The following is a 16810-nucleotide window of genomic DNA, read 5'->3' on the forward strand; positions in this document are numbered from 1 at the left end:
TTATATAGTACCAACCTTCAAATGATTCGTGTCAAAATGTGACGTCTGTAAGTCAATTAGTTTGTGAGATAGAGCGTCTTTTCTGAAGCAACTTTTGTTATTGTGAAAAAATGGAAAAAAGGATTTTCTTGTTTTGATAAAATACTGTTTTCTGAAGGGAAAAAATACGGTGGAAGCAAAAACTTGGCTTGATAATGAGTTTCCGGACTCTGTCCCCAGGGAAATCAACAATAATTGATTGGTATGCAAAATTCAAGCGTGGTGAAATAAGCACGGAGGACGTTGAACGCAGTGGACGCCCGAAAGAGGTGGTTACCGACGAAAACATCAAAAAAATTCACAAAATGATTTTGAATGACCGTAAAATGAAGTTGATCGAGATAGCATAGGCCTTAAAGATAGCAAAGGAACGTGTTGGTCATATCATTCATCAATATTTGGATTTGCGGAAGCTCTGTGCAAAATGGGTGCCGCGCGAGCTCACATTTGATCAAAAACGTGTTGATGATTCTGAGCGGTGTTTGCAGATGTTAATTCGTAATACACCCGAGTTTTTCCGTCGATATGTGACAATCGATGAAACGTGGCCCCATCACTACACTCCTGAGTCCAATCGACAGTCGGATGAGTGGACAGCGACCGGTGAACCGTTTCCGAATCATGGAAAGACTCAAAAGTCCGCTGGCAAAGTAATGGTCTCTGTTTTTTGGGATGCGCATGGAATAATTTTTATCGATTATCTTAAGAAGGGAAAAACCAGCAACAGCAACTATTATATGGCGTTATTGGAGCGTTTGAATCGCGGCAAAAAGACCCCATATGAAGAAGAAAAAAGTGTTGTTCTACCAAGACAACGCACCGTGCCACAAGTCATTGAGAACGATGGCATAAATTCATGAATTGGGCTTCGAATTGCTTCCCCACCCACCGTATTCTCCAGATCTGGTCCCCAGCGACTTTTTCTTGTTCTCAGACCTCAAAAGGATGCTCGCAGGGAAAAAATTTGGCTGCAATGGAGAGGTGATCGCCGAAACTGAGGCCTATTTTGAGGCAAAACCGAAGGAGTACTATCAAAATGGTATCAAAAAATTGGAAGGTCGTTATAATCGTTGTATCGCTCTTGAAGGGAACTATGTTGAATAATAAAAACAAATTTTGACAAAAAATGTGTTTTTCTTTGTTAGACCGGGGACTTATCAGCCAACCTGTTACACACTGAAAAAAAGCATGTCGAGTTCCAAAGATTTTGTCTTTACTTTAAAAACTTTGGTATTGATTCCGAGCCAAAGAAGCGGAGAATACAAGTAAGGATACTATTAAGACAAAATTCTCCTTTAAATTTGGGTTTTGTGTACTTGCTTCTACACACAAAAAAAATTTCTGCTTCAATCACGAAATTAATTGATCCAATTAATTTTTAATTGAAATGTCTTCAATCACAGAAATGATAGTATCAATTAAAAAATTAATTGAAGGTCAATTAAAAAGTTAATTGATCCAATTAAAAAATTAATTGATACTATTATTTTTGTGATTGATTTTTGTTTCAATTAAAAAATTTGTTGAATCAATTAAATTTTTAATTGAATTTGTTTTAAAACTCAATTAAAATTTTAATTGGAAAAATTTTCGTGAAATTTTTTTGTGTGTAGGAAACAAATTTTAATCGGAAAATTTGCACCGGAAAATGTGGCCTTTACTGGCCTACTACGTAAATTTTGGGAAGTAGAAGAAATTCCTAGCGTTACAAAAGTATCTGAATAGGATATTTATTGTGCAGAATATTATAAACGCACTACTCTCAGGCAAGGCCGTATTCAGGGGGGGGGATGAGGGGGATCAAACCCCCCCCGAAATGAATGAATATTTTTATATAAATAAATATATATTTTTAGCTGCATAGAAAAATTTTATCGAAGATGTTGAAGAAAAGCTGGAGGTTTTATTTTGAAAAACGCTTACCTATAAAACTTGTATAAATCATAGAATACTAGTTGAAAAGCCCGTCAAACGACGGTCGAAAAAAAAAACAAATTATTTTTGTTCTCGCACCACAAATTTCATTTTTGGAAAATGTATTTCTGCTTTTTATGTGTGTTTGTTGTTCTTTTTGTGAACATGACTCGCTTTGTTTGGCCATTGCAACAACAACGAAACAGCCAAACACACATGTGTAAATGAAATGGCGCAAAACCTGCGAAAAGAACCTGCCTAATTCAGCGATGGAAGCACTTGGAGAGTGCAATAAAGAGATATTTCCAAACGTGCATATTCTTTTAAAAATTTTGGTCACTTTGCCAGTTACTCAGGGATGGAAAATCCAATTTTTAAGAAAGTACAAAAAAGGTATTTTTTGAGCGGAAAGGTACTTTTTACTAAATTTCAACAAAAAATTCACTGGAAGATTATTGTCAAGAGACTGAAATTTAAAGAAAATAAAATTTTGACAAAATTTTCTATATAAATAAAATTTTGCAAAAATTTTCTATAGAAATAAAATTTTGCAAAAAAAATTCTATAGAAAAAAAATTTTGCAAAATTTTTTCTATAGAAATAAAATTTTGCAAAAATATATAGAAATAAAAATTTGCAAAAAAAAGAACCTGCCTAATTCAGCGATGGAAGCAATAAAGAGATATTTCCAAACGTGCATATTCTTTTAAAAATTTTGGTCACTTTGCCAGTTACTCAGGGATGGAAAATACAATTTTTAAGAAAGTACAAAAAAGGTATTTTTGAGCGGAAATGTACTTTTTACTAAATTTCAACAAAAATTTCACTGGAAGATTATTGTCAAGAGACTGAAATTTAAAGAAAATAAAATTTTGACAAATTTTTCTATATAAATAAAATTTTGCAAAAATTTTCGATAGAAATAAAATTTTGCAAAAAAAATCTATAGAAAAAAAATTTTGCAAATTTTTTTCTATAGAAATAAAATTTTGCAAAAATTTCCTGTAGAAATAAAATTTTTACAAAATTTTCAATTGAAATAAAATTTTGTCAAAATTTCTATAAAAATAAAATTTTGCAAAAATTCTATATAGAAATAAAATTTTGACAACATTTTCTACCGAAATAAAAAATCGATAATATAGAATCGCATTCTTTTTTCGACTAAAACATTCTTCAAGTTCAATAAAATCCTGTGTTTGACTATGTCTTTTACAAAATCGAGATTTTCTTCCCACATGAACATGTCTGTTTTGTCATATTTGTAAAAGACTATTAGCAAATAAGGTTGATAAAGACTTTCTCAAAATATTAAAATATTTTGTCAAAACTATTGTACCATAAATCTGATATCGACTCAAAAATGTCTACACAAAAGGTACTAAATCATTCGCGGGTGTACTACGGTACTGACCGGGGTGAAAAAGTTTTGAAAAAGTACTATAGTACTGCATTTTCCATCCCTGCAGTTACTACCCAGCAAAAAAAGCGTCGCCAAAAAAGCAATGAAAATGTTCTTTTTGGATCCGGAAGTGGTGCAAAATTGACGCAGAAGCGATGAATTTAACATGGGCTTGACATAGAACGGAAGTCCTCCATTTCAACAGCCGTTGCACTGAATTTGCATCACTTCTTTAGGTGTGATCCGAATTCAATGTTTTGGATGTAAATTAAAAAATTCCGTGATATTTTGGCAAATAAATAATTTTTTATAATTTTTAATGGATTTTAACGCTTGTCGGAACCGTTTGACCTCAAATATTTTCAAAAAATCACAATTTTTTAAGATTGGATTTAGCATTTTTTTCGACAAAATTTAAATGATTTGTACCATTTTATGCATTCTTACTCTGTTTTTAACCTATTTGAAACAAAAAAAGTTAAAATTACCCATTAAAAGTATGGAAAAACCAAGTTATAAAAAATTGAAATGAAAGAACTTCCTGGGTAGTTAAAATAAAGAACATCATTGGGAGTGCATCTTCTGGAAGTGCTTTTAAAGTTGTGCCTTTGGAAGAACTTCCAAATTTTTTTGCTGGGTACGTGCTCATCCGAACGCTCATTTTCAACAATGAAGAGATTAAAGACGTATCTTAGAAATTCGACTAGCGAGAGTAGACTCAAAGGATTTGCATTAATGTCGGTTTATCGCCGAATAAATGTGCCGACTGAAGAAGTCATTGATTTATTTGCTGCCCAAAAAGCCCGTCGGTTCAATTTAATATTATAAAAATATTGTATACATACCTATGCATAAATAAATTTTCTACACATGAGATTATATGAATATTTTTTTTTAAAGTTGAACCCCCCCCCCGAATTAAAATCCTAGCTACGGCCTTGCTCTCAGGGGACCTGATGGACGATACACGGTTCGCCTGCCGTTTAAAAAAGAATTCAATACCACACTTTCACTAGGTCCTTCGAGAATAATTGCACTACAACAATATATCCGAATAGAAAAATCACTTTCAAAACAGACCGACCTCTCTAATGAATATAGAAACCCAGCAAAAAAAGAGATTCCAAAAAAGTAGTTTGGAATCCCAATCTGTGATCCGGAAGTAGTGCAAATTTGGATTATCTCCAGTGAATTTTACATGGGCTTGTCATAGGACGGAAGTACTCCCTTTTTGGATCCTTTGTATTGCTTTAGAAGTTGTGGAAGTTAATTTGAATGAAGAAATTTAAAAAGCGAAAGGTTTTTCAACCAATTTCACTTTTTTTCATCCATAGTTTTTTTACAATTTGAAAAATTTTTTCGCTCCGACCAGGGGTTGAACCTGGGTTCGCTGGCACCATAATAGAACGCCTTAGCACACTCAGCCACAAACGCTATTGAACATAAATCGTCGAAAGGTCAATTCAAATGTTTGTGATATGATCGTAATACGGCACCAAGGAATAACATTCTAATTGCTTCTCGAGATGTTCTTTATTAGTATGAACGAACAAATAAGAAACACAGGTTCAAATCTCACCAGCGGCAATTTTTTATAAAATATTTTTCTAAAAAAATATTTTTTTATGTTAGGCATCGTTTTTATTTTCGGCATATATTTTCGTATAAATATATTTTTCCATTAAAAATCTTTTTTTTTTAATTTAATTTTTATTTACTTTTTTATTAATTTTCGTTTTTATGTTTTTATTAGTTTTCTATTTTTTGTAAAATTTTATTGTACAAAATTTGCACTTAAAATAGCCTTATTGCGTTCTTTCTGCATCGGAAGTAGAAAAAAATCATGGGGGATCCCAAGATTAGCTTTAGAAAAAATATTTGTGCATTTGTCCAAAAGAACTGCATCGGAAGTGGAAAAAATCATTGGGGGATCCCACGATGCGCTTTATAAGAAATGTTTGTGGACTTGTCCAAAATTTTGGGATAGGCTTTAAAAGAAATGTTTGTGGAACAACTTCCAATTTTTTTTTTTTTGCTGGGAAGATGCTGTCTGACTATATCACTTTAGACCACATGCAGGAAACACTTTCAGCCGAAGAGAGACAAAACGGGAAATATTGTTTGTTATATTTGCCGCACCGTGCGGTGTTACGTCCCGATAGTAAGACCACCAAAGTTCGCGTAGTTTTCAATGGGTCCGTCAGAACTAACACCGGTCTTTGCAAGCTGATTTGATGTCAATACTTCTATACTGGAGAACTTATTGATACGTTTTCAGCGGCGATGTGCAAAAAATGTACCGCCAAATTTTAATTTACCCGGAAAATAGATGCTTTCAGTTGATTCTATTCAGATCTCACACTGAATCAGATATTAAAAATTTAAAATTAAAAATTTTCAGTCGATGGGTTCGACTCTTGCATGATTTGAGGGGTCATATTAGGTAGGTCGTGAGCCACCATTGCTGTCTAAGTGATTGTGGTACTATTTGATGGCGATTTGGCCTTTTTTAAATGAAGCAGGGTGTGGTGCATTCAGTACACCTATTTTTACTTTTACATTATTTTTTCACGTACCAAGGCGATAAGCAATTGTTGCAAAATTTGTTTTTAAATACAAATTCTATTCGTTCTGCCACAGAGAGTTGTCTGAAAGCTGGGCAAATTCGCAGTGAATGGATCATATCGCAAAGTTTACACTTTTTCCTCCGAAATATATGATTGAATTGGCTCCATTAGAGCCCCGAAAAAGTTTTGAGTTTCCTTAATGCTAGAAATTCGCTCAAAAATTTGATATCGACTTATTAAAAACTTTTTCGATTCGATCAGGGCTTGAACCATTGAACATAAATCGTCGAAAGGTCAATTTAAAACCGTGTTAAAGACAACTTTATTTTCTAAATTAAGACTTGACTTCCAGTAGAAATTATGCTATGTTTCAAGTAAAAAACTTCTTTAAAATAAAGTGTTGAAAAACATGTTCTATATTTGAACGATTTTTTTGCTTTGTAGTCAACATGCGAAAGGACAACAAATTTAAAGACAATTTCATTAAATTTAAAGAATTTTTCTGAATTATTAAAGTCAAGTTGACTTTAGCCCAAACATGTTTTCGTTCATGTAATGATACCAATTTTTAAGTGAAATCACTTAATTATAAGGACAATACGACTACACTGAGAAGTTTATCGACTTTTGGACAAGGAAAAAATCTTTATATTAAAGAAATGTGTCTTCTATGCTAAGCAAAATTTGCATTAGTATTTTAAAGACATGAAATCTTTGACCTCACGACAATATTTTTTTCAGTGCATATAGATTTGTATCTGGTGTTTTCGTTTTATTGAACAAGTTCCTTAATCTTCTGTGTCCATAAAGCTCGAATGATAATTAAAAAAATTAAATCATGTATTTGGGCGTGGATTGCTTGTTTCGATATCAGGCTAATATGAAAAGTAATTTTCAACCGTTTTCTTAACTGACGTTTTATTTTAATTTGATTAAAAATTAATTGCATCAGCCAATCTGACTACCTTCTCAATACTTTTTTAAGTTTGGCTTTAAAGACACCTAAAACAAATTCTGTATTTTAAGGAAGTCACATCTTTGGCACGGCATAAATATCAAAACCCTTAAGGAAAGATCAAACTCTTTGAATCCAAGGAAATTTTTGTATGAGTGCAGCCAAGCACACGGACGTCCAAACGGGCTTAAAGAATTTTTCGTTTCACAATCTTGCCATGAGGGTAAGCACTATTCGGATCAACTACTTAAGAAGTTACCAGTTTAAGACCGCATAGCATAAAAATATAATCATCTAATAGAATTTGTAATAATTTTTCATTATCCTAGTTGACACTTTTAAATTAAGTGGAACTTCTGATTCCTCTTTTCACTTGACTGTTACTAATCCCGGCAATTAAAATGACAAACAAATTATCTCTATCTATTCAACATACGAATAAAATATTAAAAAAAAGACAAACTCTTTTCAATAAAATACTTGAGACTAAAGTATACTCCTGCTACCAAAAAGAGAACAAACCAAAAAATAAATCCTTACAACCAAAGAAACATTAACCAAAGATAACATAAACATATACGAACACATAAACACACATACGCACACACACACGCTCAAAACTTATATATCCTGTGATACGTACCTTCTTCTTTCGTTTCCGGTAATGTTGTTACATTTGTGGTAACAACTTCACCACTTCCCAAGTGATTATTGGCCCACATGCGAAATTCGTATGTGGTGTTAGGCTCCAGACGATAAACTTCCATTTGTCGCTGTAGAAACATTGGTGGTTTCGCACATCGTTGATGAAAATGAGACAGGGTCGGAAACGGAAATGAAAAATAAAAAAAACACACACAAGTAAGAGAAGAATAAACAGAGCAGCTAATGTTGAGTAAATCTGGTTAATTATAGATTAATACAATTTAATGGTTGGTATACAGAGTATTACACGCTATGGAATTGAGTTCCATTACATTTTGTCATTCACTAGCACTTGCCAACATTGGTGAATTCGAAGAGGGGGCGGTGTTGTTTTTGTAAATATCCGTTGTTATTATTGACTGTGTAATTTATAATGGGAGGTGGTTTCTTGATTTTCATTCAATTTAGCTTTTCACCAGGAAATTTCTGTAGCCTCATCTCCATTGTAGTGAAAACGAATTTGATTTTTATTTAATGAGCTATTGATATACTATGAGGCGTAGACAATATTGTCTCATGAGAGTTTTTTTTTGTGGCAGGTAAAGTCAATATTAGCTATAATCATTAACTGAGACCGACAACATTAGGGTGGATGGGTATTTGGAGAAAATCACGGGAATATATTTAAGGTACATGTAAAAACAAATATATTTGTTTCGTATGAGGGAATGTATACTTTCCCTCAAACGAAATTTTAGACCAACGACCATCGTTTGGAAAATCCGTTTCGTGGTAAAAAACAAATCGTTTGAAGAAAAGTAAATTATTTTTATACCCTCCACCATAACTTTGTCATTCCGTTTGTAACACATCGAAATATTATTCTAAGACCCCATAAAGTATACACTCAAAACAAATTGAACTCTCTCTTTCACTAAAGCCAATGTAACTTTATTTTAGTTCGTGGAACTGTTATGTTTGGAGAAAATTTCCTTTACTTTAATAATTTTTTGCGTACGCTAGTAAAATTAACTAAAAAATTATACATAAATTAAGCATAAAGATTTACTAAAATCGTATTTCTCACAACAAAGTTCACTATTTCTTTAAATTTGTAAATTTTACGTGAAATGTTTTCATCATGAACTTCGTATGTCACTAAAGACATTCTTGCAATTTTGAACTCCAAGTTTTTCCTTCAAACTTCAAAATTTTCCTTAACATGTGAAAAAAACTTAATAATATCTAATAAATTTTCTTGAATTTGTCGAAAAATATTTACTTATTTTTGTGATATCGGCGTGATGCCAGCGTTTGTAATAAATTTTCTAAAAATATTCAAAATTTTCTAGAATTAACAAAAAGTTTTCTTCCTGGTGGGTTCACTGTTTTTTCAGTGTATATATTCTGGGTCGTGGTGAAATTCAGAGTCAATCTAAGTATGTACGTCCGTCCGTCTGTTGAAATCACGCTAACTTCCGAACCACACAAGCTATCGACTTGAAACTTGGTACAAGTAGTTGTTATTGATGTAGGTCGGATGGTATTGCAATGGGCCATATGGACGGACCCCCAGATTTGGCTTGCGGATCCTCTAAGAGAAACTAATTTCATTCGAACCGGATGAAATTTGGTACATCGTGTTAGTATATGGTCTCTAACAACCATGCAAAAATTGGTCGATGTCGGTTCATAATTATATATTGCCCCCATATAAACCGACCCCCAGATTTGAACTCCGGAGCCTCTTGGAGGAGCAAAATTCATCTGATCCGGTTGAAATTTAGTACGAGCTGTAAGTATATGGTATCTAACAACCATGCTCAAATTGGTCCATATCGGTCCATAATTATATATAGCGCCCATATAAACCTACCCCCCAGATTTGAACTCCGGAGCATCTTGGAGGAGCAAAATTCACCCGATCCGGTTGAAATGTGGTTCGTGTTGTTAATATATGATCGCTAACAAGCATGCAAAAATTGGTCCATATTTGTCCATAATTATATATAACCTCCATTTAAACCGATACCCAGATTTGACCTCTGGAGCTTCTTGGAGGAGCAAAATTCATTCATATTCATATCGGTCTATAGTTATGTATAACCGATCCCCAATCACACAAAAATTGGTCTATATCGCCAAAAAAATAATCTATCAACATTTTATTTCTATAGAAAAATTTGTATAAGTTTTATTACTATAGAAAATTGTGTCAAAATTTTATTTCTATACCAAATTTTGTCAAGATTTTATTTCTATACAAAATTTTGTCAAAATTTTATTTCTATGGAAAATTTTGTCAAAATTTTATTTCTATAAAAAATTTTGTCAAAATTTTATTTCTGTAGAAAATTTTGTCAAAATTTAATTTCTATAGAAAATATAGAAAATTTTGTCCAAATTTTATTTCTATAGAATATTTTGAAAAAAATTTATTTCTATAGAAAATTTTGACAAAATTTTATTTCTGTAGAAAACTTTGTAAAAATTTTATTCCTATAGAAAATTGTGTCAAAATTTTATTTCTATACAAAATTCTGTCAAGATTTTATTTCTATAGGAAATTGTGTCAAAATTTTATTTCTATAGAAAATTTTGTCAAAATTGTATTTCTATGGAAAATCTTGTCAAAATTTTATTTCTATAGAAAATATAGAAAATTTTGTCAAATTTTGTCAAAATTTTATTTCTATAGAAAATATAGAAAATTTTGTCAAAATTTTATTTCTATAGAATATTTTGACAAATCTTTATTTCTGTAGAAAACTTTGTATGGAAAATTTTGTCAAAATTTTATTTCTATAGAAAATATAGAAAATTTTGTCAAATTTTGTCAAAATTTTATTTCTATAGAAAATATAGAAAATTTTGTCAAAATTTTATTTCTATAGAAAATTTTGTCAAAATTTTATTTCTATAGAAAATTTTGTCAAAATTTTATTTCTATAGAATATTTTGACAAAATTTTATTTCTGTTGAAAACTTTGTAAAAATTTTATTTCTATAGAAAATTTTGTCAAAATTTTATTTCTATAGAAAATTGTGTCAAATTTTTATTTCTATAGAAAATTGTGTCAAAATTTTATTTCTATAGAAAATTTTGTCAAAATTTTATTTCTATAGAAAATTTTGACAAAATTTTATTTCTGTAGAAAATTTTGACAAAATTTTATTTCTGTAGAAAACTTTGTAAAAATTTTATTTCTATAGAAAATTTTGTCAAAATTTTATTTCTATAGAAAATTTTGTCAAAATTTTATTTCTATAGAAAATTTCGTCAAACTGAATTATATACGTATTTAATTGGCCTTTTTTGTTTAATGTATACCCCGTATGGACTTACAATTTAGAAGACGGTGTTAAGAAGTTTTAAGATACCTTGCAATCGGCAAGTATTACCGCAACTCAAGTAATTCGATTGTGGATGCCAGTCTTTCGTAGAAGTTTCTACACAATTCATGGTGGAGGGTACATAAGATTCGGCCTGGCCGAACTTACGGCCGTATATAATTGTTATGATAAATGTTGGCCTCTTTTACAGGATGTAAACACATCAATACATACACAGCAAAAAACAAAAGCTTCCAAAAAAGTAGTTTTGATCCCCAACTTGTGATCCAGAAGTAGTGCAAACTTAGATCGTCTCGTTTGTGGATCCTTTGAATTGCTTTAGAAGTTGTGCCGTAAAAGTTCATTGGGATGATGAAATTAAAAACAAAAACCTAAATAAACGATTTTTTCGCCAATTTACTTTAATTTTCATAAATATTTTTTATTACTCTTTTTATACTCTAATTATCTAATTTTTACAATGTGAACAATTTTTTCGCTCCGACCGGGAATTGAACCTGGGTCGCTAGCACCATTACAAATCATCTTAGCACAATCAGCCATAAATGCCTTTGAACACAAAGTGTCGAAACGACAATACAAATGTTTGTGGTTTGATCGTACACGCAAAATAATATTATAATTTTTGAACTAACAATAAATTGTTGTTAAAGAAAATTTTTAAGTTAAACTAAATTTTTGTTGATATAACAAAATTGGTTGCTAATGTGACCAAATATTACTAAAATCGTAATTGTAATTACAAATTACGTTATTAGCTCAAACTTAAACATAATTTTAATTGTATTGACAAGAAAATTCATTGATTTTTTTGTGTAATATAATATCAAGACATAACATGCTAACTACTTCTCAAGATGTTCTTTATTAGTATGAATGGAAAAAAAGAACACAGGTTCAAATCTCACCAGCGGGAACTTTTTTTATAAAATATTTTTTAAAAATTATTTTTGGGTTGTACATCATTTTTATTTGGTTATTTTTGGCGTATAGTTTTGTAAAAAAAAATCCATTTAAAACCAATAAGAAATTGAAATTTCAAGCAATTTTCAAGACCATAATGAACTTCGATGGAAGTGAAAAACGTCAACAGACACAGATTCAAATCTCCGAGGAGGTGAAATTTTTAGTTTTATTTTCATTAAGTTTTTCATGTTTTGTTGATTTTTTTTATTCTTTACGGCTTTTTATTGTCCAAAATTTAAATTTTAAACTGCTAGTTTCAGGTTCACTTAGACTATTCAGTCCATTGTGTTACCACAGTGGTGAACTTCTCTCTTATCATTCAGTGCTACCCGGTTTTATTTTAAGCTCAATGACAAGGACTTACTTTTTATAGCCGTATCCGAACGGTATTCCGGTGAAACCACTTAGAGAAGCTTTGAAACACTCAGAAATGTCACCAGCATTAGTGAGAGGGGATAATCCACCGCTGAAACACTTTTTTAGTGTTCGGTCGAAACTGGGGGTTAATCCCACGGCCCTACGCATGCAAGGCGGGCATTATAACCATTGCACCAAGGTGGCTCCCCAAAAAGACACCAATGAACCTAGAATTTGATACCATTTCATGGTCAGGAAAATCATGTATATGGCCATTCAATTATTTTACTTGCAGGGGAAAAAGTATTTTTTTTATCAGCTACGTAGATATATCTAGAACCATTATGTAATTATGACCATGTAATAAAAACCATGTAAATTTTTTTGTTGCTGTGTTTTGTGTTAATTTATTTATTCATAAGTGGCATATAGAAATAGAAATAAAATGATGACAAAATTTTCAATAGTAATAAAATTGTGACAAAATTTTCTATAGAAATAAAATTTTGACAAAATTTTCTATAGAAATAAAATTTTGACAAAATTTTCTATAGAAATAAAATTATGACAAAATTTTCTATAGAAATAATATTTTGACAAAATTTTCTATAGAAATAAAATGTTGAAAAAAAAATTCTCTAGAAATAAAATTTTGACAAAATTTTCTATGGAAATAAAATGTTGACAAAATTTTCAATAGAATTAAAATTTAGACAAAATTTTCTCTAGAATTAAAATTTTGACAAAATTTTCTATAGAAATAAAATTTTGATAGAATTTTCTCTAAAAATAAATTTTTGACAAAATTTTTATAGAGATAATATTTGAAAAAAAATCTCTATGGAAATAAAATTTTGACAAATTTTTCTATAGAAATAAAATTTTCATAGAACTTTTTTAAAAATAAAATTTTTACAAAAATTTCTCTAGAAATAAAATTTTGACAAAATTTCCCATAGAAATAACATTTTGACAAAATTTGTTATAGAAATAAAATTTTAAGAAAAATTTTATTTTGGCAAAATTTAAACAAAAATTATCTATTGCAATAAAATTTTGACTAAATATTCTATGGATGTAACATTTTAACAAAATTTCCTATAGAACTAGTGGTAATCAGAAGGAGCAATGCATGGGCTACACGACGGATGGGATAGGACTTCCCATTTGGGTGTTTTCAAATAAGATTAACGTATAAGCTGATTCCATGGATATTCGGTTTTTTTTTGTTGATGGTGATGCGTTACCCATATGATGTTTTCCCTTGGTTCCACTTTTCATCATCAGTAACGATGCGATGCCAAAAACCTTATCTATGTTGCATTTGAAGCAAGTGAAAAATATCATTTCGATGTCCCTCGGATTCACTTTGTACGATACCAATTTTTCTAGACTTTATATAGTTCCCCATAGTTTCAATCGGTGGGAAATGGCTTGGCAAGTAACTTCGAACTTTTATATAAACTTTTATGGCGTTTCGACACGAATTCTCATTGAGTAATGCCATCATTTCAGTATCTTCAATCTTATCCGATTGTCCTAGACGTTATTTGTCTTCAACTTCAAAATTACTACTTCTGAAACGCACAAACCACTTCTCGCACTTGAAAATTAAAAAAAAAAAACTTACTCCGAAAAATCTTTCGAGAGTAATTGGCACGATACAGTCGCATTTCTCTCCAAAATTAAGAAAGTAAATGCTAACTTCCCGAAAATGATGTTTTATGGGCACGAAACTTGATATACTGAGTGCCAAGAAACTAAAAAAATGGGCCATTTATCGGACAAACTTAAAACTACTTAGAATCATTCGTCAAGGCCCATAGGCCCATACATATAAATATCGGTCTTGTAGTTTTCGTATTTATCCCTTACACGTTAATTTTAAATATATGGAGATTAGAGATCTCATTAGGTCAGTCTTGTAACAATTGCAGTTTACTTAATTTTTTTTTTTGCAGTTTTCCAATTTTTTTATTTTAATAATTTTATGACACCCTAGTATGCAGACAACGAATGTACTTCTTCCCACACTTCAAATTGATTGTGAACTTGGAATTTTTGTCCAGAATGAAAATGTCACCAGACAGACAATGTTTCATTATTATTTCCTTTGTTGACACTTGAATGAGGGTGTGCTGGCATTTGGCAATTGACACATTAACAAAGCCCATAATCCATGACCAAAAGAAAATTTAATCAAAATAATTCAAGTCAAATGAATTTTATGCTTCACTTAGATTTTGGGTCAAGTCTTTGGCAAACATCATAAACATTTACCATGGACGTCAATCAGTTCAATAAAATCAGAATGTAGCCTAATGTTGATCTAATATTTGTGTCTTTGATGAAATCAAAATATAAAAAAAAGTCTTGGTCAAGTAGATTCTTGGCTTATGGTTTACATTGCGTAGGTTATTTATATCGATTTAAGGCAATAAGAATGATGTTCCTTGTGGCCGAATCGAATTTATCCCCCCACCATGGATTGTAGTCTGCTAAAGGGAAACACTATGCACAATCGCAATACTCATGTCGTAGTTAGGGTAACAGCTTAGCATTACGCAAAATGTTTTTTTAGTTTTGAGTTTGGTTGTTGTGAAAATTGCAATTCTCAAAACAACTTTACTCGGTGTCCCATTGTTATCATAAGATATTTAGTTAATGATATCTCAACTAACGGACAAAAGGACGGCCATGATTTGATTGAAATATATATGACACCCTGAAATAAAATCCTTAACTCTAAGTTCCTCGACTGCAGCAAGTCTTTAACGAAATGACTGAATATTTGAATATTTACTTAATACCAGGTCTGTGGAGTCGAGCCAATTTTGCTCGACTCCGACTCCGACTCCGACTCCAGCATTTTTCATCAGCTCGACTCCGACTCCGACTCCGGAGTCGACTCCGGGTAATATAACTAAATCTCATTTTAGTACCACTAATTTGTAGTTCTATTGAGGGGGTATATATGGGATATATATATGGATCGATATAAAGTATCGTATTTATTTTTGTGTCAAGAAAGGTCTTAATTTCGCATTTATACCAATTAAACTCTTTATTTCAAATTTAGGGCAATGTTTAATAAATAAAATAATGATATAAATACCCATCATAATATGAGAAGATACCGACAGTATATGTATTTGTGGACGAAAATTATTATAAAGGGTTATATTCCCATATGCATGAATTTGAATCTGATTTAGACAAAATTGTATATACTTCTAGAAAATCTCTGTACCTAAAATTTAAATCTAACGTTATGGGACGTAACACAATTATAGCAAAAAATAAAAATGCAAAGAAAGTCTAAAGTCGGGCGGGCCGATTGTAACATACTCTGCACAACTTTGTATTTAGATCTACATTTTGATAAAATCTGAAATCAGACTTCTACAAAATCTCGTGCAATATTTGGGAAACATTCATAATTTTTTATATAGCAAAATTTGAGTCACTTTTACCAGTTTTCGACTTAGCAGTGAGTATCAGTAAGAAAAAAATTTGAGATATTTTGCTATATAAATAAAATGTTGACAAATTGTTTTATAGAAATAAAATTTTGAAAAAAATATAAATAGAAATTTTGGAAAAATTTTTGTGTAGTAAATAAAAGTTTGCAAAATTTTCTATAGAAACAAAATTTGAACTAAATTCTCTATATAAATAAATGTTTGAGACATTTTTCTATATAAATAAATTTTTACCAAATTTTCTATAAAACAAGTATATACAGCACTAAGTTCGGCCGGGCCGAATCTTAAATACCCACCACCATGAACCAAATATTAGGGTTTCCTTTGAAATTTCAGGAGGGATTGAGGACTTGAGGACACTTCCCGAAGATAAATTTAAAGATTTCACCTATGAGGACTATATCAGATTCTGGATTTATAAGAACCATTTTTGTTTGAGTTTTAGAGGAATCATTAACATCTCTTGTAAGTGTGCAAGAAAATTATAAAATAACGTCTTGCTTTGAAATCTTAAATCTGTAGATTTTCACCCGAGAAGTATCTGAAATCTGAAAATTTTACATTGAGTTTCAAGCAATTTTCATGATCAGTGCGCCTTCTATACCCTCAAGAAATGAAGTAGGTCTATATGGAGGCATTACCAAAAGGACCGATAAAAACTTAATCCGATACACGTTTTTGGGAGCCTAAAATAATATTTACAATTTCAGGCAAATCGCATAAAAACTACGGATTCTAGAAACCCAAGAAGTAAAATCGGGATATCGGTCTATATGGGGGCTATACCAAAACATGGGCCGATACTCACCATTTGTGGCACACCTCTTTATGGTCCTCAAATACCTATAAATTTCCAATTTCAGACAAACTGTATTTAAACTACGGATTCTATAAGCCGAAGACCCCAAATCGGGAGGTCGTTTTATATGGGGACCATACCAAAACATGGACCGATACTCACAATTTTTGGCACACGTATTTGTGGTCCTACAATACCTCTAGATTTCCAATTTCAGGTAAATTGAATAAAAACTGCGGTTTCTATAAGCCCAAGAAGTAAAATCGGGAGATCGGTCTAAATGGGGGCTATACCAAAATATGGACCGATACTCACCATTTTCGGCAC

The 16810-nt window shown here is 31.2% G+C and overlaps 1 protein-coding gene across 4 annotated transcripts in view; it reads right to left on the reverse strand.

Annotated features, from left to right (window-relative positions):
- LOC142229180 (uncharacterized) overlaps window positions 1–16810 on the reverse strand; it is a 279190-nt gene that overhangs the window by 26994 nt on the left and 235386 nt on the right. For all 4 annotated transcript variants that reach the window (XM_075299717.1, XM_075299716.1, XM_075299715.1 and 1 more), the window contains exon 4: window positions 7521–7650. In XM_075299717.1, the coding sequence (XP_075155832.1) occupies window positions 7521–7650 (130 nt within the window). The remainder of the gene's footprint in view (window positions 1–7520; window positions 7651–16810) is intronic.

Source organism: Haematobia irritans, chromosome 3, assembly GCF_050003625.1.
Source record: "Haematobia irritans isolate KBUSLIRL chromosome 3, ASM5000362v1, whole genome shotgun sequence".
NCBI lineage: Eukaryota > Metazoa > Arthropoda > Insecta > Diptera > Muscidae > Haematobia > Haematobia irritans.